This window comes from Alternaria conjuncta, assembly GCF_024043145.1.
Source record: "Alternaria conjuncta strain BMP 0040 chromosome Unknown scaffold_29, whole genome shotgun sequence".
Taxonomy (NCBI): Eukaryota; Fungi; Ascomycota; class Dothideomycetes; order Pleosporales; family Pleosporaceae; genus Alternaria; species Alternaria conjuncta.
This window is the reverse complement of record NW_026250118.1, coordinates 198,778-221,879: the sequence shown is the minus strand read 5'-3', so window position 1 is coordinate 221,879 and position 23,102 is coordinate 198,778. Positions and strand designations below refer to the sequence as shown.

Sequence of the window (23,102 nt, the reverse complement as noted above, 5' to 3'; positions counted from 1 at the left end):
TAGTCTACTAGACCTAGAACTCTTTACTAAAAAAATTCTATTTAGGTTTATCTTAAATAGAGTTAGTTATAGAGTTCTATATATAGACTTTTTAACCTAAATAGACTCTATTTAGATTTCTAACTATAGTAAAACTTATATTTATAGTAGCTAGCTATAGAGCTATATCTATCTAATATATAAAGTTAAGTAGTTTTCTACACTATATAGAGAATAAATAGAAATACTTACTATAGTAGAAGGCGCGCTTATAAGACTAGTAAAGCTAGATATAAATAATAAAGATATAAGACGTAAGCTTAAAGCTATTAATATTATATTAGTAAGAATATATAAGATACTATATATATATTACTAGATATAAGGCCTATAATAATATATATAGTAGTGCGTAATTTCTAGTTATAGATAATAGTAATATATATTTTCTATCTTTTATATCTTTCTAGACGTTACTTAAAAGTGTCTAACTTCTAATATACTATATTTATTTATATTTATCTATTTCTTATAGATAGCAAGCGTTTTAATATATTATTATACTAGAACGTAAATACTATATACGTGTTGTTAATATAACGCTTAGTATAGTTAATATTAACGTAATAAGATATAGCGTAAGTAATTAATTAACACTAACCTTTTATTACTTTTAATAGTAGACTAGAGTAATTATATTACGTAAAGTCTAGAGCTAAAGGCTACTTACGTGTTATGTGTAATGTAGTCTAAGCCTTATAATAGTAAACTATAGCACTAGCATTAGTTACACTCTATTGTAGTGTTACTCTACTATAGCGACAACAGTTACTATTAAAGATTGCATTTTACGATGTAATCTCGCGGTTATAGAATACAGACGTAGCGAGTGTCTTCGGAAGCTAAATCTTAGTAATAACCGCGTTGCATCGCATGCGACGCTGTAAATAGATGTCTTCTTCTTAAGGCAATAGCAGGCGGCAACAGAATCTACAGCGCGAGATTAGGATGCGATAAAGTATGAGGAGTTCGATTCGTGTGTTTGTAGATGCTGCGAATGCGACGCGGCTACCGACTTCTCCCGATTTGATCCGTAGATCACGCCTTCTGCTTCGTCTTCTTCCCGACCTGAGTTGCGACATCATCCGCGTCGTCCCGCTGCAGAAGTGCCAGAGCTTCATGAAGCAGCCTCTTCTCACCGAGCCTAACTGTGATCGCCATGCGATGACGCTTAGCCAGGTCGTCACCCTTAAGAAGCGCCTCGTCTTCTTCCATGGTCGTCGAATACGTCCCAAGCTTTGCAGTCAGAGCCTTCGATACGATCGCTTGGTAGTCGTCAACGCGCTTCCGCTTCTCCGAAAAGAGCTCTGACTTTTGCTTCTTGATACCCTTGAACACAGCCTTTACTTGCTCTTCCAGCTCGGGGGAGACTTCGCGCAGCTGTGCCGAGTACGTGAGCTGCCCTTCTGAATCTGGATCGCCGGAGTCGCGCTCGATGATGAAGTACTCTTCGAACTCTTCGTTCTCTTCAAGCTTTGCCTGGATCACTGTCAGCTCATGTGTCCGTCAGGAGTATGACGGTCGTCATCGTACCTCGACCTTGCTAACGACCTCTTCCGACACTGTGAGCTGTTCAATGAGCGCTGCGCGAACGAGGCTCCAAGATAGCTCCGCTACATCGTAACGAGCATGTTCGGGTGTTACGTAGCCATAGCGGCGTAGTAGCTCAGACGTTGGTAATGGGCCGTAGTAGTTGAGGACCTCCGACCCAGCTGGCAGAGTCGATCGAAGCGACGTAACTTCGAGACTGTCGCCATGGTTGACATGTGCCTGTCGGGGTCTGTTAGCTCACTAAAGTATGCCTCTGCGCTGGCATGCGACTCACGTTGAAATCGGCATTTGCATTCAGTATATCTGCCATTGGTACCATTCCAAGCGGAGTGGTGCCATCACGATCTTCGACCCATCCGTCTTCTTCACTGTCGGACTCCTCCTCTTTGTTGTCAAGGTCGAAAGCGTAAGACATGATTGTGCTGCCCATTCGGTGCGCGAGATCAAGAAGTTCTTGACTACTCAACTTCGAAGCCCCTTCCGGATAGAAGACCTTCGGGTTTTCCTCAACGACAGGAACAACGCGCGATCTCAACATGTCGTCACTCTGCTGCTTTCCAATCTTGTCGACCGAAAGGCAAGTTCCCTCAAGCTCCTTCAGTTCCGCTTCGGACCAGAAGATGGGTGTATCGAACGTCCGTGGTAGTACGTCCAGATATGGCTTCCAGCGTGATGCATCGCCCTGTAGATGCTCGTACATCATAACCAGTATGAGGGACGTCCATGGGTCGAGGGGCTCTTTCTCATCGTCGCCTTCACCACCGACAAACGCGTCGAAAACTTCTGGCAGTTTACCAGGAAGTTCGGAAGTTTCCACGGTGATGATCAGGTCTCTGGGGATGGTGAATAGCGTTGTCTCCTGGGGTATGTCTTCCTTTGCGACTATGCACTATTAGTATTCACTATTTTACGTGTTGCTTAACCGGAGGGCATACTGATTCCTCGGCCAGCGTCTTTGTGTCTCAGATCTTGAATTTCCAGCAGGTCGTCGCGGAAGACACCGCCGCCGGCTTTGAACCACGCCAAAAAGCGATCTGTGGCGCCTTTGAAGTCTTCATCGGCTGCTGGACACGACATATTGAGGCAGCAGATCGATCGCAGTATCACGGCTTGATGACAAAGGCGATGTGGCACAGGTTGCGCGCTTCTGCACGCGTTGGCGGTGGTCGCGTCGGCGCAATTGGTGGGTGCAGAATCAGACGCGACTAGCGCGACGTCGGAGATAATCGCAATCTCCGGGCGGATGCCGCGAGTATCGCCACCCAAGCACGTTGTCTTCACATCATAGCAACCAAACACGCAAGCACTCCCAAGTTTGAGTATACAAAAGCTAGTCGCATTGCTTAGTCATTGCTTAAGAGTCGCGACGCATGAAGCGAATGCGCCCTCGCCGCAGCCTGTCGTCCTCAACACCCCGCCACAAAGCGTTCACGGCATCTTCGACCTCTTGCACTCGCTCAACTATGTCAGAACTATCAATGGTCATCTCTTCCATCCGGCGAAGCTGCTCCAGGAAGCCGATCGCTCTTGTAATGCGGCCTGCGCTCGAAAGGATCGCGTCGTGTTGTTGCTCAGACAATCTGTCGCGGCGTCGCAACGCTGGCGGTGTATGTCCCCGCTGAGACTCTCGATCTGATAACCGCCGCTCATCGTCCTCACGTGATACCGCGATCGGGGCCGCCGCAGTCGCCGCAGGAGGTTGTAGGGCCGCATCCGCAACCGCCGGCCTGGCTTGTCGCAGTCCCGCCTGCATTATTCGCCGTGCCATCTCCTCGTCTTCCTCCTCTGCGCTGCCACGACGCATGCCTTGCGACGTGTCCACAGCTGGGGGCGCTGTGCGATCGGCTTCGACGGCGCGAATCACGCGCAATCTTTCCTCGGCGTCAGCAATCGCCTGGGTTGTCTGGTCGATAGCTGCTTGAGCATTGAGTTCTGCGGAAGGTATAGCACGTAGAGCTTCACCTATGTGTTGGAAGAATCGCCGAACGTCCTGCTCATTGGTATTCTCCAACCCGAAGATAAGCTCAATTCGCCGACCTCTCAGTCCCACCGCAGGCACACGAAAGAGACTCCTCTCTAGAAGTGATGTCGGGTCTGGCTCTTCGTCGACGCCTCCGAGTGCCTCGGCTCTAGCGTCGTCAAACCAGCTCTCGCGACATATTGGACACCTCCTGCTATATTCTCTACCGCTGCTTAGGTGCCTTTCTATGCACGTCCTTCCGAACACATGCCGACAAGTCGAGTTGGCGTGGGTGGAGCGTACACGGACTGGGTAGTCGCCGGCTTCGTCTGGCGCAGGAAAAGGTTCGTAGCACAACGTACATACCCGGTCGCTTTCTGGTACATGGAGTAGTGGCACGGGTATCAAATGCGATAGATACTCGCGAATGCGTCGTTCAGCTCGTCGACTGGGCATGTTGAAGGAGCTGATCTACAGAATTGCGCAACGTGTGTAGGTATGGTAAGGAATCAAGAAACGACACCCTGCGAAGAGAACTTATACATTGTTTCGTGCTTCACATGAAGCCTTCAAAGTCGCAATCATGTACGGAATTATTACAATGGCTTCCACGCGTTCAATTCATGACATCCAGTAGGATGTGCATCAACATTCCCTATTCTGGTACCCTGTGCAAGCATGAGACTTCACCGCCGACAGCAGAGTGCTCATATTAGGGGATCTAATTTCTCCGCAGCATCCGCACATAGTAACCCACGACAGACCAGCCTGCTAAACAAAGAGACAACTACAAATAAAACCATGGTATTCCAGTTCTCCGCACCAACGCCCACCCTTCCACCGAGTAGCCGAAGCGGCCTGTTATATTCGTCGTCCGATTCACGAGTAAACCAGCCCTCGGGCTCCTGCACAAGACATCCAGCACTGCCAGTCCTTCCATATTTTAGTAGATCACACGGATCTTGCGAGTCATCCAGACCTCGCCGGCCTCACCAGATGTGACGGTTGTCTGGCCGTGTGCGTCCCTCAGGTCTCTCAAGGTCTGCAACTAGTGATGCATCCGCTTGGTTGCCACCGCCGTCCCTGTCTCTCCTACCAAGCAGTCGCGCAGCTTGAGCTCTTACTGCAGTCTCCACCCTTCGACGGCGTTCTGGCCAGGGAGAGTATACCGGCTCTCTTGCTCGAATGTAGAAAATGACTTGATCTGGGCGCAAAGGTACAGGTACAGTGCCAAACCACTGCGTCCGGCATAGCGGGCACTTATTACTCCACGCAGTTCGGGCATCGATCAACCTGCGCAGGCAACGATGACCGAAGACGTGGTGACAGTCGCCGAAGTCAATTTGCACAGGGTGCTCGGGGTCGCCTCCCTCATCAGGGCTAGGATCGTCGTATTCTGTGTCGCAAAGCAAACACGTGCGGTCTTCGATTTGTATCGAAGAGGCCTCAACCTTGGTACAATGGAGCCTCGCGAATGTCTGTGCGTCAGGCGCTGGCTGCGGGGACTGGCGGAGTTGTTGCATAGCTTCTTCTTGTTGGGTATTAGGTCGTGCACTACCTCGAAAGTCGGAGCTAGTTATATGTCGACAGTTGGTGAAGGTTAGTTTCAATCGACAGGCACGAACTCTCGTGAAGCGTTGTGTGGTGAGGGTAGTACGAAAACGTTCTCAGGACGTCGATTACGCCCCATAAAGCCGTATTACGGAGCATCTATTTCCGACGAACGAACGAGAGGCCGTCATCGCTCCATTCTCGGCGCACACACGCTATTCCCGTCAAAGCGTTCTTCTGCGCAAAACCGACTCTGTGTCAATATCCATTCTCATCTACTGCGGAGTCCACATGTCGTCTCATCTCCGACAACTTCACAATCACCAAACATGGCCCTTGGTCTCTTGAACTTCCTTCACGTTGATATTCCGCCACATCAACACTCCAACAGCGCCGAAGACCCAAATACCCGTACTCACGAGCAGAAGCCGAGACATCGCGTCTTGATATGCATGCTGAATAGCGATGCGCGTGGGCGAGCCGATTGGATAATAAAGCTGCTTCGCCAGATCCCCGAAGATATCGTGAAGATTTGGCAACTCTTCCGGGGACAGGTATTGCCGAAGTCGACTTGGAAGCACGTCCGACCAGATTGAGGCAGCGATAGTCAAACCGATGGCCCCGCCGATGTTGCCGAAGATGCTCACGAGAGCGAGCATCGCCGCAACATGTTCGTGTGACCCTGCGGCCAGGATAGCGATCTCATCCGTAACGACGAGGACGCCTTGTGAAACGGAGATGAGGAGGAAGCACACGATGATATAGCCGGTGTTCCCCGGAGCGAGGACAAGGACCATGAGACCCTGACCCAGCATGCTGAGCGGGATACCAATAACGAGCGAAACGTTTTTAAAGCGGCCGGTGCGATGGATGATGTAGCCAGCTAAGACCGCGAATAGTACGCTGACCACGGTATAGGCTTGCGCGACGTAGCTCGTTTCCTCTACGCTGAGACCTTGCACGACTTGCAGGTATGAGCCGAAGTAGCTGTTCCAAACGGCGTAGCTGCCGAAGAGACATGTGCAAAGGAGACATGCGCCGAAGACGGTTCGATCGAGAAGCAAACTGTATGGAAGAAGGCGGATGGGCGCAAAAGACCTTTCCCACAATGCGAATGCGACGAGGAGGAAGACGCCAAATATGGACATGCCCGCCATGAACGGCGATGCCCAACCGTTTCCCGCCAACGTGTGAAGGTTGAACGGCAGCAGAAAAAGGGTAACGCCCACCGAGACCAAGCACAAGCCGATCGCATCAAACTCCCGGCCATAATGCACCACAGACTGCGCATTACTACGACCGTTGCTGCGCTCACGCACAAGTCCCATTCTCTTCGCCTTCCGATAATTCCACACCAACAGCCCAAACAGCGGCAGCGTAACAAGCAGAACAAGTGCGCCGAACATGCCAAACGCCCACCTCCACCCCAGGCCATTCAGATACCCTTGCGCTAACGGTCCAGCCACCCATCCTGTGAGCAGGCCAGTCGAGTTCATGAGCGCTTGCATCAGCGCCCTGTTTTCCAGCTTCGTCGTATCCGCGATGAACACCGACAAGATGTACTGCACCCCGTTATTGCCCACAGTATGAAATATCATAGCCGCAGCATACGTCCCCACGCCCTCGCATACCGTCATCAAAAGCAAGCCCATCGTACCGAGAATCACGCAGAGGATGAAGCCATGCGGTCGCCCGAAGACATCGATGATCTTCGCTATCGTCAGATTGGTGACTCCGCCGACGATGTTGCTCAAAATGCTGACAGTGGGCGTGAGCGAGTGCATCGAGAAAGCGGATGTGACGTATGGTACGAGCGCTGCTGTTGTGCCGGCGAGTAGTGTTTCGACGAAGTAGATGAGGTAGATCATTATGTAGGCTGTTGTGAGGGAGTGATTTGTCCAGGCGCGTGTTGTGGCTTCGATGGCGAGGACGCCTGGTTGGGTGGCGGTGGATGGGATGTCATGAGTGGATGGTGGGTCTTCAAGATGGGTATGGCGGGTGTCGTCGATGCTGGATTTCGTAGGCTCGGCGGATGTGGATGTTGAAGAGGATGGAGAGAGAAGAGGCTCTTCGATCGACGCGCGGGGGGAATGCATGTCGCAGACTTGCGGTCTCGAGAGACTTGGGTGGTTGTATCGACGAGACTGAAGTCTACTGTGGGGGCACGACTTCGCAGCTGACTACACTCAAAGCTCAGCCGCCGATAGTCGTAGCAACCATGCACGTCAGAAAGCCACGGTCTCTTGTGCCAAGCTGACTTGTCACCTTCACCGAGTTGATGGCACAACACGAGCATGACATGCGGGTGGCACAAGCGGCTGGGCAAAGAGCATATTTGCGATTGTTATGGCCCGAAACCCTGAACCTTGCTAATGCGCAAGAGTGGGGGTACAAGATACACGGCTGACATGCGTTTGGGGGCTGCATTAGGCCGCTGAGACATGGTGCATGAAACTGCTCCGCAATGTCATCGTGCCGGGCGACCAGTGCAGCTGCATCTTATTGGCGGTGACGCTCGTTCTCAGGGTGATACTGCACACGTTCGAATAAGGTCAAGAGTCAAATTATACGCGCAGTAGCTATCATACCCCCCCGCAATCACGTCAAAGCGCCTAGCCTTACCTAGCTCAACAAGCAGCGACATCAACCAGTTGCGCATATCTAGTGAACTCCTCATCACGTGCAAGCATATCCCGCTCCTCGGGGAACGTGCCCAATACCAACTCCACGCCACCATCTGCCTTCAGTGGGAACACTACTAAGAACCTGAATCGCCCGCTTCCACGCTCTAGCTGGGGTCTCATCGTCTCTGGCGAACCTCGGTTGGCGAAGTAGACATCACCGAAGCTGATCTCGTTCATCTGGAAGAGAATCATATTGGAGATCATGGCGTGCATGTGGTCAAGACCCATATTGGCTGTGGAGAACCTGCTGTGATCTGGCAGTGAATGCAGGAGGGTAAAAGCATCGTGGATCAGTGCTGGCGTCATGCGCGCAGCAGAAGCACGCAGCATCTGCGCGATACTTGCAATACTCGTGGTCGAGGCGCAGAGTTCTTCGACTGGCACGCTCGTTCGGTTGAGAGTGAGCAAACTGCCCATGTATGAGTCTGGTAAGAGGGAGGAGAAGTAGGGTCGTCCGTCCGTTGGCAACTCGAGAATGGAGTAGTCGTCAGGGCTGAACTGTTGGCCATTGGCCTTGGCTACAGCGTAGCGAGCCCGCAATGCCGAGCGCCAGAAGAAGGCTTGTACCATATCGCTGATAGACGTACTGACACCGTTCGCAGCCGGATCGCTTGTGACGTCCGCTTTGAGTAACTCGACCTTCTCGGGTGGGATCAGAAAGAGAGTAGTATCCATCTTCCTCTCTGCAGCCGGCAAAGGCCACACCGAGTGCAGCGGGTAGCGTGGCGGTCGGCCGAGAGGTCCTGCTGCCCTGGCAGCATGTTTCGCGAGGACATCGTCCGTGGGAACGAATGGAAGTAAGCCCCAGACATCAGGGTCGATCTCATCTATTGGGCGCGCATGTCCTTCCAGCTCATGCAGTACTTCGGGGAGGCTGTGATTGAAGCTCTCCGCATCGTACCACGCACATGTTGCTGATGAATCACCTTGCAGGTACCTGCAGTTCTCTGCCCAAGCTTTGATGGCAATGATAGCACCTACACCATCCAGGCAGCAGTGGTTGAGGTCAATGGCGAGGATGCAACCGCCTTTGATGAAGTTGGCTTGCGCAACAAGAATATCGGCGGGTAGCTGTGGAAAGGTATCCTGACGAAGAACCAACTCGTCCTTGAAGGCTGATGGCACGAAGCCGCCTTCTCGTAGGGCCTCGAAAGTCGGAAGCACGTCGGATAGATCCTTGAACACCAGCCGGTCACGAGCCGGTTGACCAAAAGGTGGCACTGCAACGGTGAGATCGCCATTTGCATGTGCAATCTCGTCTTCGGAAGACCGAATCATCTTGCCCCCAAGAGCTGGTATGAGATCGAAAGTCCGATTGAGACCTGCTTGCATGTTCGCAAACGTCTCTTCGATTGACGCGTCTGCCTGTAGCGGAAAGTAAAACACCAGGCCCATGTAGTGATTCGGATTGACGTAGTCGAAGGGATTCAGTCGGAAGGACTGCCACGCTCTTCGCTGAGCGATCATGCGCTGCAGTTTCGATTCTTGATCGTCACCTGATCTGGCACCATTCTTTGCTCCAGCGATCAATGGTTCGAGAGCGGCGGTGAACTTGGCTAGGGTTGGATTGGCGTAGAGATGACGGGGTGCAAGTTTGTCCAGGCCTGTGATAGCTGTTCGGATGGCACTAACGGCTGCAGACACTCCCAAAGAATCTAGACCGAGGGCGAACAGGTCATCGTCTGGAGTGGCATTGGAGGTGGCTGGAAGAGAGGATGCGAGTATCTCTCGGACTGACTGCTGCAACGTTGATGTGGAGGTACTGTCAACGATGAAAGACCTCTCTTCGTTCTGATAACTGTAGAACCGCTCGATATAGTCGTTATACAGCGCCATTGTTGCTTTCCTCTTGACAGTCCCTTTATCTGTCCGAACGAAGGGTTTGTCTGGTTGCGCGAATATGACGTAGTCGCGTGTCAAGTTGACTGTGTGTCGGGCAGAAGACATGCTTGTCTCGATCTTGGCCCATATGCTGTCCATGAGTTCGTCGCTCTTGGTCAAAGCATCCTTCAGTTCAATGAGAAGGCCTGCCTGGCGCTTGTGGCTCCCAACAACAAGGCAACCATAGATCGCAGAGTGAGTGCCAACTAGTGCTTCGAACTCCAAGGGCAAGATCTTGTAGCCGTTGGAGAGAACAATGAGGTCGTCGTTGCGCCCAGTGAACGCCCAAAGGTTAGGTTTGGTAGGATGTTGCTTGTAGAGATCTTTGAAGTTGATCGATGTCTTCTCCGGGAATGTGTGGAAGATGCCTTGGAACAAGGATGAATGTTCGTTGCGGTGAACCCAATGCTCATAGACGCCAGGCTCCACTTCTTTGAACTCGAATCCGGAGTAGGGATGGAAGGCGAACCAGAACCAATCCTCCCTGTCAACAACGAGGTTGCCGATGAAAAGACCCTCCGTCGTTCCCGTCAAATTGAGCACTCTGATGACGTCGTTGACTTTGCCGGCACTAATCGGGCTGACCGGGCCACCGGATGCGCAGATGAATTTGGATCGCTGGAGCTTGGCCAACACATCAGGTGTGTCTCCAAGCTCATCGACAAGTGATGGTACCATACTCCAAATGTCGATCTTCGCGCTATCGGCAAGGTTCTCGACCAGCGACAGGTTGGGTATAACGTTTGTTGGCCCCATGACAACCTGTAGACCAAAGAATATGGGCATCAGGATGTTCATGATGATGCCAGCGCCGTGACACATAGGAAAGGAAGAGTAGATCCGATCTCCTTCCTTCCAGTCTGAAGTCCATGGTACCAGCCCCTCATCGCCGTCGACAGGTGGAAGTAGGCGAATCGCATCCATCGATCCGATCAGGCTATGAGACCAAGGAATAGGTTTCGGTACACCTGTCGAGCCCGATGTGTGAAGATAGCAGAAGGGATCTGAAGCCGAAGTTCCAAAGGATTTGGCGTAGGGAAACGGCTTGGTGTCTTCCGCATCCAAGAGATCGTCTAAAAGTGGTAGCTCCAACAACTTCATCGAACGCCTCTCCAGGAAGCTCTTCACTAGAGGTACTGCCGGCACTTCGCCTGCTTTGGCCCAGATGTCGCAGTTGGTTGCTTCGAGCACGGCCAGTGCGCCTTCAACACTGTTCTTGGGCGAAAGATTGAGTGCGGCGTAGCCGACCTTGACGCACGCATATGTAAGGAGAACATGCCGGAGGTCGTGTGGCCCGATATAGCCTACTGGCCGCACGGATGTCGACTCGCCAATCTGTGCATGAAGCCACCACGCTGTCTTGTCTACAGCTTTCGCAAACGCATGCGCTGATATGTCTCGGTATGCTAGACCTGCACCAGAAGGCTTTGCGATCGAGAAAACAACACGATTAGGGTGATCTCTCGCGAGTTGGTCCATGATTTGGGGTATGAGGCGACGGCCATAGTCCGGCTCTCCTCCAGTGGCGTCTGTGTATGATGAATCCGAGGACTTCATGTTCGGTGAAGAACGTGGTGGGGATCGCGGTGGTGATTGTGCGAAAGAGGTCGGTGGTGTCGAAGCGCCGCTGGCCATCGACATTGCGCTCGGGGATGAGTATCCGCTCTTCGTGCCATTGAACAGGCTGCGAGCCTGCAGGTAGCTCGTATTTGCTTCGTTGATCCACGGCATATCGGCACGTTGCAGTTTCCTCTCCTTGAAGTAGCTTGGTCGCCCGTTCTCGTATATCAGCTCGAGCCGCTGGTCCTTCTCGAACTCGCCCTTCGGAGCGCTAACCCATTCCCCGTCGGCTAGCATGGCTACGCTACAGTGCCAGGGTGTAGTGTAGCCTGTTTTGGTGTTGAGGAGACTTATCGAGATCTTGAGGTCGCCTATTGATTCGTGTATCGACAACCTCAGGTGGTTTGGGAAGGCCGCCTTGACTGCTCCCGCGTAAGCCTGTACTTGGTGTTAGTGTCCGATAGCTCAGCCACTAGGGCGAGGGCTGTCGGAACTTACGTATCCTCTGAAAAGCATCTGCTTGGCTAGATACTTGACGTCCCTCTTGTATTGGTTGCTGCCGCGATTCTCTCCAAGCGCGAAGATGTGCTTCAAATCCGACTCGAGAAACTTGCGGTAGCCTAGATAAGTGAGTCTCGTATCCGCATTCTCCCTGATCTCTTTGTCGATATCGATATCCGGCCTTCCGTGCTTGTTCAGAAGCAGTCGCCGGAAGTTGGTACAATTGGCGACGTAGGTGATCTCTCGCAGCTTGTCCGGGAGTGGAAGGTCTAGTATGTCCTTCAAGCGAGAGAAGGCAACGTGGGTGAACTTCTTCTCCACTGCCATTTGCCGCAGAGCCTCGCCATAGATCCATGTCTCGCGGTCAGAGATTGATAACAAGTCTTTTTTGATGCATTAGTAGAGAACTTCCGTGATGATCATACATACACATACCGTTGTAGGTGATGCCATCGGATATGATGGTCACTCTTGCTCCAGGCTTGTAGACATCCTTGATCCTTGCGCACATGTGGTTCAGGCGTTGAAGCGCTAGCTCTTCAGCCTTGTCTGGAAGCGAACCAAGCACTTTGTAAACCTTGTTGGCCGACTTGAAAGGAAAGGCCGGCAGACATGCTTCAACGCGTTCACCTGCCAGAACGAATCGGTTGATTACGGCCAGGAAGTTCGCCGTTCCTGCCGCTAAGCGTTCTTTGGAATCGTCGAACTTGTTGAGAGCATGTTCGTAGATGATATCCAGGATCTTGGTCGATGTAAGCCTTACGTCCGAAGACGGTCCAGCAACTGGCGGGTTTGTGGTTTGAAGCGAGATACCAAGGCCATTGGGGCTGTTGCCAGTCAAGCCGTTGAGGCGTATGGTCATGTCCACCATAGTCAGTGAGACATCAAAACACTTGTGGTCTGTGAAGGTGAGTAAAGCCTGTCCTCAGGTTCTGAAGTCGCTCATATAAGGACCCTAGAATGAAATGGTCAGAGTTGTGTTGTGTATGCAGGTAAGATGCAGGATTGCCACACGAGCCTTCAGGCCAGACGAAGGCTGACGGAAGCCACGATGACAGTGTAGTGTCGGGAACGGCACGCAAATACAGTCCGAGCTCCGGCATTGCAGGGGCGGCTGAGGTAATATGAGGTTGTTCGAGGCGAGCGGACGTTCACCGGGTCGCTTGTTCCCAGGCAGCATACAGTCAGCGCATCGTGCGAGTCATGGCGATCATTCTCAGCGCTGGTATTATGAGATGCTCCTGCCATTGATGCAATTGGGCTTCACGAGACCAGGTGGAGGTGGAGGGTTTACGATTAGTGTGCATGTTTGGTCCGGCCAAGCTGTGTCGCTGGAGTATAGTCATTCTGACTGAAGACGAGCCCGATCCGGCGATCGATAACCCGGATGGGGGCTAGGACGCGTGATGGTCGAGGACGCAGGTCGGTTGGTGTGTGAGGGCATGTTGGCGACGCCTGCCGCGGTGAGGTTCGACGAGGGGTGCCAAGCATCACGTGCTGTCTAGCGGCGGTCCGAGCGCGAAACCCTCTCATCTGTCGCGTCGCGCTTCATCGCCAAGCATCTCCTCTACTGCATCCACGCCGCCACCAGGCGGACGCAGGCTCAGTACAGCCTATACTCACGCTTTGATCACAACTAACAGTTGACGATGCGATATATGCTAACCGGCTACGAGCAGCATGTCGCCCAATCGTGTGTTGCCGTCTAGGAACACGCTGACACCAACATTACCAATGCTCTCAACATCGTCTCAACGATGCTCCTCATCCGCCAATCTTAGTGCAAGGTTCCACGCAATTGCAAATATCACAATCGCCATCGCAAATTCTTGACTTCAGGCGGATTAGAGCGGCGTCAACGCCAACCATCCCTAGCTTACGCGATGTTGCGATATAGCTTTGTCCAGCCACCGCCTCCCGGTGGAGAAGTCGAAAGAGAACGGCTCAATACGAGCTACATCTGAAGGCTAAGAGAACCGAGTAAGCATCGCCGTATTGTGGGAGTCTCAAAGCTGACAGCAACAGCAGTCTTACGATCATCCCGACGCGAGACCAGGCTCTAGTTTGAGCCAGAAGCGCATTCTTTTCTTCGTAGTCTTCCGACCGTACCTACCCGTGCCTCCAACATGCCGCCCATGTCTCCGCGCTCATCGCAAAGCTCCCGGTTATCCACCGATACAAGTTGATACCCTCTTCTCCATCGTCTTTTCGCTAGCCGGATTACTGTGGGCGGGGTCCATATCTTGGCTACGGAGTAAATCTCCCTAGGAGGTTAAGAAGGAGCTCAGTCGTGTGTCGGACTTCTACATGACATTTCTAGCGGCAAAAGATGCGTCGCTAGACTTGCTAAAAAGAGCAGCTGATAGCCAAAACGTGCTCATGCGAAATTCGCTCATTCGAAAACGCGCTCACGGCAGTATGCGCTTGTTTGAGAAGGCGCTTATCTCGTGCAGCTAGGTGGCTGATCCGGCAGGGTGCCTCATGGCAAGGACTAGACTCGGCTGCGCACTCGTGGGCGACATGTGTTGAAGGCCTGGTGCGTGGGATGACGGCGTCGGAACCAAGCCCACAGCAGCGGGTAATATGCCCTCAGACCGCTTGCAGTGGAGCGGGCCGTTGGACAGGGTCCGTGCTCGCGTATGGCTTCACCAACCTCACCCTGGTTCGCGGGTCGTGTCTGCATCCCCGCTTACTGTCAGCGTGGCGCCTCTGCGCCCGCCGTAAACATCCAGTACATGTACACATGTAAGGTCATGATGCGTCGCGGCTCGCTATCGCGTTCTCACCGGCCAACATGACACACGATTCAACACCATACCCATACCCGTATTCGCAGGCTGCGCAGCTAGATCCGCGCATCACCATCCCTAGGCCTTCGATCGATCCCGGTCTAGCACCTTTTATCGACTCTGCTCTCTTACCGGAAGAGTTGGACGTAGCCTTCCTCCGCGGCTTCGATGTTGGTGGCATTCCTGAACCAATCCTCGCCGCAAACCCGCATCTGACGCATACGGAGTATGCCGTACCCGGCTCGTGCGGCCACAGCATCGCCTTGTCAGTCTTCGCCCCGAAGGCCTCGCCCAATGCATTACCACTCCTGTATTACATACACGGTGGCGGCATGATCTCAGGCGATCGCTTCAGCGCTGTCGCGCAACTAGTCGATCTCGTCCAAGACATCCCATGCGTCATCGCCTCGATCGAATACCGGCTCGCACCCGAGACGCCTGCACCAGGCGGCGCCGAAGACTGCTATGATGGCCTCGTCTGGCTCTCGACGAACGCCGCGCGCCTAGGCATCGATCCAGCCGAGATCGTGATCTGTGGGTCCTCAGGCGGTGCGCCTCTCGCTGCAGCAACCTGTCTCATGGCACGCGACAAAGCAACCCCAACCGTGCCGATCAAAGCGCAAATGCTATTGTCGCCCATGCTCGACGACCGCTGCGACAGCGTCTCAGACCACCAGTTCGAGTACGGTGTGCCCTGGAACGGCGCCACGAACCGCGCGGCCTGGAACCACGCCCTTGCCGGTCAGCGTGGCACCAACACGGTCACCGCATATCAGGCCCCATCCCGCGCTACCGACCTGTCCAACTTACCTCAGACTTACATCGATGCGGCTGAATGCGAGGTCTTCCGCGATCCTGCAGTCATGTATGCTATGAATATGTGGCGGTGTGGTTCTTCGTGTGAGCTGCATGTCTGGCCCGGGGGGACGCACTTGTTTGATGCTGTTGAGAATCCGAAGGTGCCGGTCGTGGGGGCTGCGATTGCGGCGAAGAGGGCTTGGCTGAGGAGGATGATGCTGCCGTTGGGTGATGACGGGCGCACGGCATGAGATGATCATATCCTTTCTTGATAGCAGAACCTAACCAGATTGTTTGAGCTATGAGCTTCTGGGCTGTGCACTCGTGATCTGCACTATCGCACCCTGAACTTCTCTCTTTGTGTCACATTTTGACTGACGAGTTTAATCAGTAGAGATACATCAGTCATGCCTAGTTCGAACAGATGACAATCACCACTGACGAGGACCCAACACCCGTCTCGATCCGGTCTGAGAAGACACGGTGCCATGGCGCCAGAAATGATGCAGACTACATCGCCACATTGTGCATCCCCAGGTACGATTGCAAGGTGACCATCTTCCATGAGCGCAATTCTGCAATGCTGGAGAGCGTCGTGAAGGTCACTGACCTCAATGTGAAATGGTATCGAATCGCGCTGATGGTGAGTGAGAACTTGGTCTTGATTGGAGCGGATGGGACTCACCCCTCCATGGCTTCTGCGGGTCAAGCCAAAATGAAGATCTACGCCATCCATGAGAGATAAAGCTGCAATGTCATTAATACTGAGCGTGACATGTATCGTGAACAGGCTTACCGTTGATGATTTTCTGACTAAAGTCCACAGGCATGGTCGTAACGTTGCATGTGCTTTCAGGAACGAGATCTTGCCGAGTGTTAGGCAGACTGTTGTAGATAGCCTTCATTTGGTTCTCCGCGTCATGCATGTCAATGAAATGGAACTTCGGACTGCACTCGACGACATGGCTATGTCGGTATCCCGAGACGTGAAGCTCCAGACGATGGCCGTGTTGCAGATAGGAATATGACAGCCGAATTCGTTCTTGTTGGCAGGAAGCAGGAATACTTATTGCGCCTTCGTGGCTCAGTACTTCGTAGTCATGCTCATCGTAGAACGCATTATAATGGAGTGGAAGAGTTTGTGACCAGTCTGGAATCCAAGACGCCATGTCCAGTTTATGTGGATGACGGGTAGCGCTGAGTATGCGAAGGCCGATTACAGGTAAAAGGTATGTTGCAACTCGCTGGAAAGTGTCATCCACGCTCCGCATATAGTCGATTAGGTGGTCCAATTCAGATTGTCTGGGACCGACCAAAGATCTTAAGGCGAATACCTTGTCTCTTGGATCTGTTGCTAGACAATGCCTAGCCTCGTACAAATGACGCCACAGGCTGAACTCTGGTGTTGTGTATTCTCGTTGCTCGCGGTGTATTAACTCGAAAGGTCGGGGCCATTGGGACAGGGTTACCATGGTGTTGCTGTTGTACCCAAAGTAAAGCCTAACCAGAGCTCTGAATGGGATGATGGCAGAGCCGTAGACTATTGTAACGTATGGATTCGCGCAGGCCTCTTGGAGGACCCAGGTTCTCTTGAACCATGGGTCTTTGAACAAGATTTCGAGCTGTCTGACGATAGCTGCACTGGGCCGGGGTCGCACAAGCTCTGCACCGGACTCTATGATGTCGTTCACTTCTGCTAACTCGTCCAGTAACAGGCGACTGTCAGGGATCTCATCGCTAAGCATCACCATAACTCGCAACGCGCAGTCGTAGATTTCCTTCATCATGCAGACCTGCGAGCCTCGCTCCTGGAGGTTTGCCTGGTTGATACAAACAGCATCGATCCATACCGTTCGATCTTCATGTACCAATCGCAAGCGACGGAGGGCAGCATGGCAGTTGTTTCCAATGCTTAGCCTCTCGGTACTGTCATTGAAGTAGATTGAGTTCGTGCGAGTACTGTCACCCCATGTGTAGGACACCGCTTCGTATGTAATTAAATCAGGGCAAATTTGTGGGTAACGTGTGGTGAACGGAAGCCCTACATGACGTATTGTGCATGAGATAGGCTCTGACTCGGTTGGACTCGGATGTAGGACAAGGATACGAATAGAGTCGCTGTGCTCTAGCGGCTGGTATTGGTAAGATGACATCCCCACGCTGAAGAAATATGTGGAGAGGTTGTAACATAAGAAGACTGAACTGCGGTGCTTGAAGTTGTTAGGCAACAGCTCTACTGCGGGTGGCAACTGCCTGCATCGAGCAGGTGGGGGTAGTGCTGTGGCGCAGACAACACCAATAACCTCGCCCACCCTCTCCCGATCAAAACCCATCCCCCTCAACACCCTCCCTAACCCTCCTCACAACCCCCTCAACCACCCCATCCTCAACAACCCCCTCCTGCCAACAAACCCCCAACGTCAACCCCCCATCCGCCCCCGTAACCACACTCGTCGTAACCGCTACCCCAAACGCAACAGCACTGCGACTGAATACCATCCTACCCATTCGCCAATGCGCCGCATCATCATTACAACAACGAAGCGGATCAGCAAGCGTAGGACCAAAGCGCCCCAAGTTCGACACCTCGAACGCAGCGTCGCGATTAGTACCTAGGAGGGACGAGAAGACTGCAGCAACATCAGGTATGAGTTTAAAGGGCGCGATGGAGGTGTATGGTTCGCCGGTTGGTGAGGTGTTGGCGAGATAGGACGAGATTTCGCGAGATGTGTGGTGTGCGGCGCGCAGACCATGCGGTCTGTCTACGTGGTCGTCACCGCTTTGTCCGTACTGCGATCGCCGTATTTGCACTTTCATCGCGTCGATGAAACTGCCCATTGCGCCGTCTGCTGAGTTCGCGGGAAGGTTGAGCCACGGACGGAGGTTGATGGGTATGATACCTGTGAGTGCTTCGATATCTTCTGGTAGAGCAGAGAGGAGAGCGCCCGCTAGGACGGCGGTGAGACCGGATGTTACTGTTATGCCGTTGTGCTTACACCTTTTTGCAAAAATTGCAGTGGTTGTGGGCGAGAAGTACAGTGTTTTGTAATGTGTTTCCAGCGGTGTATGAATGGGGTTGCCGAACCACTCTTTCAGTCCCTTCCCTCCATCAGCTCGATGGTCTCGCAGGTTCTCGTTGATAGGTAAAGGATGGAGCTGTTCTAGAGGGCTGAGAAGCTGGATGTTGGCGTCGATGGTCACGATCGAGCTGCTTTGCGCGACGAAAGAGGGGAGTGAGATTGCGGTGTTAAGCGCTTGCAGGAAGAAACTGTGGAAGATTGACCCCGTTGCGCCGTCGCCGAGACTGTGGTGGAAGATGAAGGATGCAGTGAAGCTGAGTTCGCTACCAGCGTCTTGAAGGATGATCAAGCGCCAGAAAGGCAGGTCACCATAATTGGTTTTGAAGTCGGTATTGTGCTGTTCTTCCAGTATGGTGTCGAGCTCGAGATCTGCTTCTCCTTGAGCAGTAGCCCCAGTCCTTCTCCTCCAGAAGACGCACCTAGCAAGATCGATCGACTCCAGCCTCGCAAAGTAAGCCTCCGGAGACGCTTCATCAACAGGAATGGCCGATAGAATAGCATGCTTCCCCACGACATCCGCCAAAGCTGCATAAACTACGCGTTGGAGATCGGGCGATTCGGTACTATTGGATAAGTTGTATTGGGCAGACATGCCGACATTCTTGAAGAAGCCAAGTGCGTGGGATACCGCTGAGAGCTGTTCGGATTTGCCTGTGGGGTATTCAGATGGTCTGAAGGGTATGGATTACGAATTGGAGTTCGAATACCTAATGGTCGCAGCATGGGAAGCTGTTGCGCCTTAAGCTTCTGGTCCGGTCTGGTGCGCGTCATTTTGGGAATAATCGTTGCGGTAGTAAGCTGGAAAATGTGGGTTCAAGGGCGAAGGATGTGAACAATGGGGCTCTTAAGACCTTCTAACCCGAGTTTATGTTAACCTGATAGCCCGGGTAGCGTACGCAAGCGATTGAGGTTGCCGGATCGGATGCAACGAATAACGCGGCATGGCCGAGCGATACCAAGCCAACCGGCCGCTGTAGGAACTCCGTACATGGTTAGAGTCCAGCCATGGTGTTCTTGGCTATATGAGCAGTTTGTCAGCCGCTATCGATCCATCGCTTGTCACTGTGGCTCGTGTCAGGTTGGTGGCTGACAACCTTACAAGCTTAGCCTATGTCCGACGGTAAGCCGGGTAAGGCCTCAGCTCCCATGTCGCTGTGTATCCCAACAAGATAATAGGACATTGGCGGAAGCGCTGACCGCAAATCAAAGTGAATTCAGTGTAGGATTCGTGACAACGAGAATGCTATTAGAGATACAGCTTCGAGAAGGAGAAGTTGGATGTAGACGGTCCGCGGCGGGGTGCTAGTAATGAGGGGCATCATGGATCAGCCTTTGAGCGTAAGGAGAGGTGTCTATGTGAGGTAAGCATGGTAGTGAAAGCCAGCTCATCGATTGATCATAAGAGAGTTGCGTTCGAGCGCATGGCATACGTCGCTTGCTTCGTGATACAGGTTACCTCCTGCCACGCGCAAGCTGACAGCGCCCGCCGCATCAATTGATGGCAGATCGCGCTTTGCTGGTTAAGGGCTAGCGTCACAATCCCTGCTTCCACAATGGAGGATATGAGTTGCTGTGTTCGGGACCAAGATGGTGGATTTGATGGGCCATCAGGAACACCTCTCTTGTACCGCATATCGACTTTCACAAAGATCCTGTAATACATCTCCGTATGAAATGTGTGTGATTCATTCCCCACATGTCGTGTTGCAGTTCATGAAGCGTCTCTCGACAGCCCTTCTAGTCAAGACTCTACAACCTCCTACAAATATCCTCAACAATCTCCTCCGTCCCCGCCTTCCCCCCCATATCAGGACTCAACAACCTGCCCTCCTCCAAATTCCCATCCACAGCCTCATAAATCCTCGCCGCCGCCTCCTCCTCACCGATAAACTCCAACATGAGCGCCGTGCTCCTAATCGTCGCAATCGGGTTCGCAATACCCTGGCCCTCGATATCAGGCGCAGAACCATGGCACGGCTCACCGATAACAAAGTCTTTACCCACGTTGGCGGAGGGAACGAGACCGAGGGAACCGACGAGCGCGGCGGCGCCGTCGGAGAGGATGTCGCCGTAGAGGTTGGGGGCGACGATGACGTCGTAGTCTTGGGGTTGGCGGAAGAGTTTGTAGACCATTGAGTCTACGATTTGTTCTTCCACGTTGACACCGCCGTATTTCCTGTTTTGCAGCGCGCGGCGAGCGGTTTCGCGGAAGAGGCCGTCTGTTTGCGATAGCACATTGCTCTTGTGTGTGATGGTGACGAGTGGGGAGGAGTGGATAGACGTAGCGCCGGCGTCGCGGACGCGTTGCCGGCGGAGGGCGATGTCGCCGGCCATTTCGGAGATGTTGAAAGACGCGGTTTCGGAAATGCGCTTGATTGCTTCGGCGATTTTGGAGCCGTCGGGCGCGGTGTACGTCTTTTCTTCTTTGACGTAAAGATCCTCGGTGTTCTCCCTCACAATCACCAGATCGACATCCCTCGCCGCTCCCCTAACACTCTTAACAGGCCTTACATTAGCGTAAAGCTTCATCTTCTTCCTCAACGCAACAATCGGACTCGAGTAGCCCTTTGTCTGCACGGTGGGCGAGCTGACGGCTCCGAAGAGGGCGCCATCGCAGTCAGACTTGAGGGCTTCGACCGTGGCGTCCGGGAGGGCGGCGCCGGTCTTTTGGAAGGTTTCCCAGCCGGCTTCGTGGTGCGAGAAGGAGAATTTTAGGCCAAAGGACGAGGGCAGCGCTTCGAGGATGCGGCGGCCCGCGGGGATGACTTCGCGGCCGATGCCGTCGCCGGGGATGAGGCCTGGGGTGTGTTAGTCGATTCGCATGGCAATTGATGCTATTGGCGCGTGGCAAATCAATTGATCGTCTTACCTATCCTCAAAGTGCGTGCGGCCATGTTGGGGATGTGATGCGGGTGTGACAGCTTCGCGGTGGAATTTTTGGTGTTGCTGCAGCTTGCGCCGAAGTTCGGAGGTCCGAGCTTTCTTTACCGGCGCGGCGCCCACGTTGTGTCCCCGCGGGGGAGAACGGAGATTGCCATGCATGGACATCATCGTCAAGATTACATTGACTGCTGCATTTGCTGCTCATACCGAGCGCAATTCCACATCATCCCTAGCAATAGTCCCAGCCCAGCCAATTCCTTCCACTACACATTACCCATACCCCCGAAACGCCATACCAATGCCCCCAATCCAATCCAACCCCCCAATCCACCCCATCCCCATCACCATCACCAAACAAACTGCGGATACCAAGACCCGATCCCCTAATCAAGGTCACTATTCTTATCCTCCTCTTTCTTCCCACCGCCGTGTACCTCCTCAAACTTCTCCTTCGGATCTTCCGCGCCCTCTTTCTTAGCTTGCTCAGTCGGCAGTAGTTCTATGACCACAACAAAGAGCTCCTGGTTGGTTTCCCGGTTCTTGAGCACATATCTAAGGGTGTGCGGTCTGATTAGTGAATGCGTCAAGTCAGCTCCGTATCCTCGAACCAAAGAAATTTGTAAGTAGTGGTGGTGGGAGTTGTCGTGATGATAGCAATAGTGGGGGATACAGGAGGTGAAGGAATGTGTACTTACCGCAATGGCTGTCCATCCCAGTGCCCAATCATGCTTATAACGGGCAATCCATACCCGATCTTCAGCGCAAACTCGTTGAAATCGAGATACGGGTTGAAGAAATCGCACTTGTATTCCCTCCCAGCCTCGAACACAAAGTCCTTCCTGTTCTGCTCCGTGAGGAAGAACTTTTGTCGCGCGCTGGCTCTGTCGGGTACGTGTTTGCTCTTTCTGACTTCCACGCCGTCGCCATCTGCGCCCTCTTCGTAGACAACGGCCTCGCCGTCTGAGCCAGGCACTTCCACGTCTCCTTCTGTTTGCGCCTCGCCTTCCAAGTCGCTCTTGGCCGGCTTGTCTGCGTCCTTCTTGCTGCCGATGCGCAGGACGTTTATCGAGGAAAGAAGCGCGCCATACAGATACGGCTGGTCCGCGTACACATCGCCGTCTAGCCCCGGATCAATCCACCACCTGACTACCCCAAACGCCTTGTCGAACAGCGGCGGTAACCGGTCGCGAATCGGGTGGTCGAAGTCGTTTCCGAAAACGAGCTTGTCGCCGGCTATGTCTTGTTTGGGTGTGAAGGAGAAGGATATCGAGTAGCGATCGTAGCAATGTTGGGGTACAGAGAAGTAGGGTGAGGTCTTTGGGGAGCCTTCTGGTAGGCCTGGGCTTTGTTAGTGACTGTGCGCATTGGAGGGGTAGCATGACGAGGGGTCCAGGTGGGAGGCGTACCGCGGTAGTCTTTGATGCGCATGTGTACGCGCGCGTCGATCAAGTCGGAGGATATGTCCACGGGCTTTTCGCTGTTGACTAGGACATCTTCGTGTTTTGACGTGTCGTAGGTTGCGCCCGCCGTGACGTGCAGTATGTACTGCTCGTGCGTCGCCATGTTTGCTTTGGGACGCTCTTGATGTGGGTGAAGGTTGGGTTTAAACAAAGATGCGGGTAAAGATTGGGTTTCCTATGCGAATGAGTAACGCCTGAAGTGATGCGTGGGGTCGTCGTAATGTTCGTCAGTGTTGATCACACGCGCTGTTGCCCACCCCAAAATTTGGTGATGGGCGATGACGTTCCGAGCCCGCGGAAGCAGGGATTGTGACGCTAGCCCTCATACGGGAAAGCGCGATCTGCCATGCGGCGGGCGCTGTCAC

At 53.1% G+C, this 23,102-nt stretch overlaps 8 protein-coding genes across 8 annotated transcripts; 1 reads left to right on the top strand and 7 right to left on the bottom strand.

Annotated features, from left to right (window-relative positions):
- Positions 1–1,077: 1,077 nt before the first annotated feature.
- On the bottom strand, positions 1,078–2,667 carry J4E85_011083 (uncharacterized protein; the record flags this gene model as incomplete). Its single annotated transcript, XM_051475286.1, has 4 exons — positions 1,078–1,518; positions 1,573–1,809; positions 1,865–2,472; positions 2,526–2,667. 4 exons carry the CDS (start codon positions 2,665–2,667, stop codon positions 1,078–1,080), a joined length of 1,428 nt encoding a protein of 475 aa, XP_051320990.1.
- A 277-nt stretch (positions 2,668–2,944) lies between these two features.
- On the bottom strand, positions 2,945–4,006 carry J4E85_011082 (uncharacterized protein; the record flags this gene model as incomplete). The annotated part of the gene is made up of 2 exons (XM_051475285.1): positions 2,945–3,739; positions 3,917–4,006. The coding sequence occupies 2 exons, from the start codon at positions 4,004–4,006 to the stop codon at positions 2,945–2,947; spliced, it is 885 nt and encodes a 294-aa protein (XP_051320989.1).
- A 1,415-nt stretch (positions 4,007–5,421) lies between these two features.
- Positions 5,422–6,969, bottom strand: J4E85_011081 (uncharacterized protein; the record flags this gene model as incomplete). The annotated part of the gene is made up of 2 exons (XM_051475284.1): positions 5,422–6,663; positions 6,733–6,969. 2 exons carry the CDS (start codon positions 6,967–6,969, stop codon positions 5,422–5,424), a joined length of 1,479 nt encoding a protein of 492 aa, XP_051320988.1.
- Positions 6,970–7,728: 759 nt separating this feature from the next.
- Positions 7,729–12,598, bottom strand: J4E85_011080 (putative NRPS-like protein biosynthetic cluster; the record flags this gene model as incomplete). Its single annotated transcript, XM_051475283.1, has 3 exons — positions 7,729–11,664; positions 11,725–12,110; positions 12,163–12,598. The coding sequence occupies 3 exons, from the start codon at positions 12,596–12,598 to the stop codon at positions 7,729–7,731; spliced, it is 4,758 nt and encodes a 1,585-aa protein (XP_051320987.1).
- Positions 12,599–14,521: 1,923 nt separating this feature from the next.
- Positions 14,522–15,565, top strand: J4E85_011079 (uncharacterized protein; the record flags this gene model as incomplete). The annotated part of the gene is made up of 1 exon (XM_051475282.1): positions 14,522–15,565. The coding sequence occupies one exon, from the start codon at positions 14,522–14,524 to the stop codon at positions 15,563–15,565; it is 1,044 nt and encodes a 347-aa protein (XP_051320986.1).
- A 2,297-nt stretch (positions 15,566–17,862) lies between these two features.
- On the bottom strand, positions 17,863–19,165 carry J4E85_011078 (uncharacterized protein; the record flags this gene model as incomplete). Its single annotated transcript, XM_051475281.1, has 3 exons — positions 17,863–17,900; positions 17,927–19,045; positions 19,102–19,165. The coding sequence occupies 3 exons, from the start codon at positions 19,163–19,165 to the stop codon at positions 17,863–17,865; spliced, it is 1,221 nt and encodes a 406-aa protein (XP_051320985.1).
- A 978-nt stretch (positions 19,166–20,143) lies between these two features.
- Positions 20,144–21,288, bottom strand: LYS12 (homoisocitrate dehydrogenase; the record flags this gene model as incomplete). The annotated part of the gene is made up of 2 exons (XM_051475280.1): positions 20,144–21,192; positions 21,264–21,288. The coding sequence occupies 2 exons, from the start codon at positions 21,286–21,288 to the stop codon at positions 20,144–20,146; spliced, it is 1,074 nt and encodes a 357-aa protein (XP_051320984.1).
- A 372-nt stretch (positions 21,289–21,660) lies between these two features.
- On the bottom strand, positions 21,661–22,840 carry J4E85_011076 (uncharacterized protein; the record flags this gene model as incomplete). Its single annotated transcript, XM_051475279.1, has 3 exons — positions 21,661–21,829; positions 21,973–22,615; positions 22,684–22,840. 3 exons carry the CDS (start codon positions 22,838–22,840, stop codon positions 21,661–21,663), a joined length of 969 nt encoding a protein of 322 aa, XP_051320983.1.
- Positions 22,841–23,102: the final 262 nt, after the last annotated feature.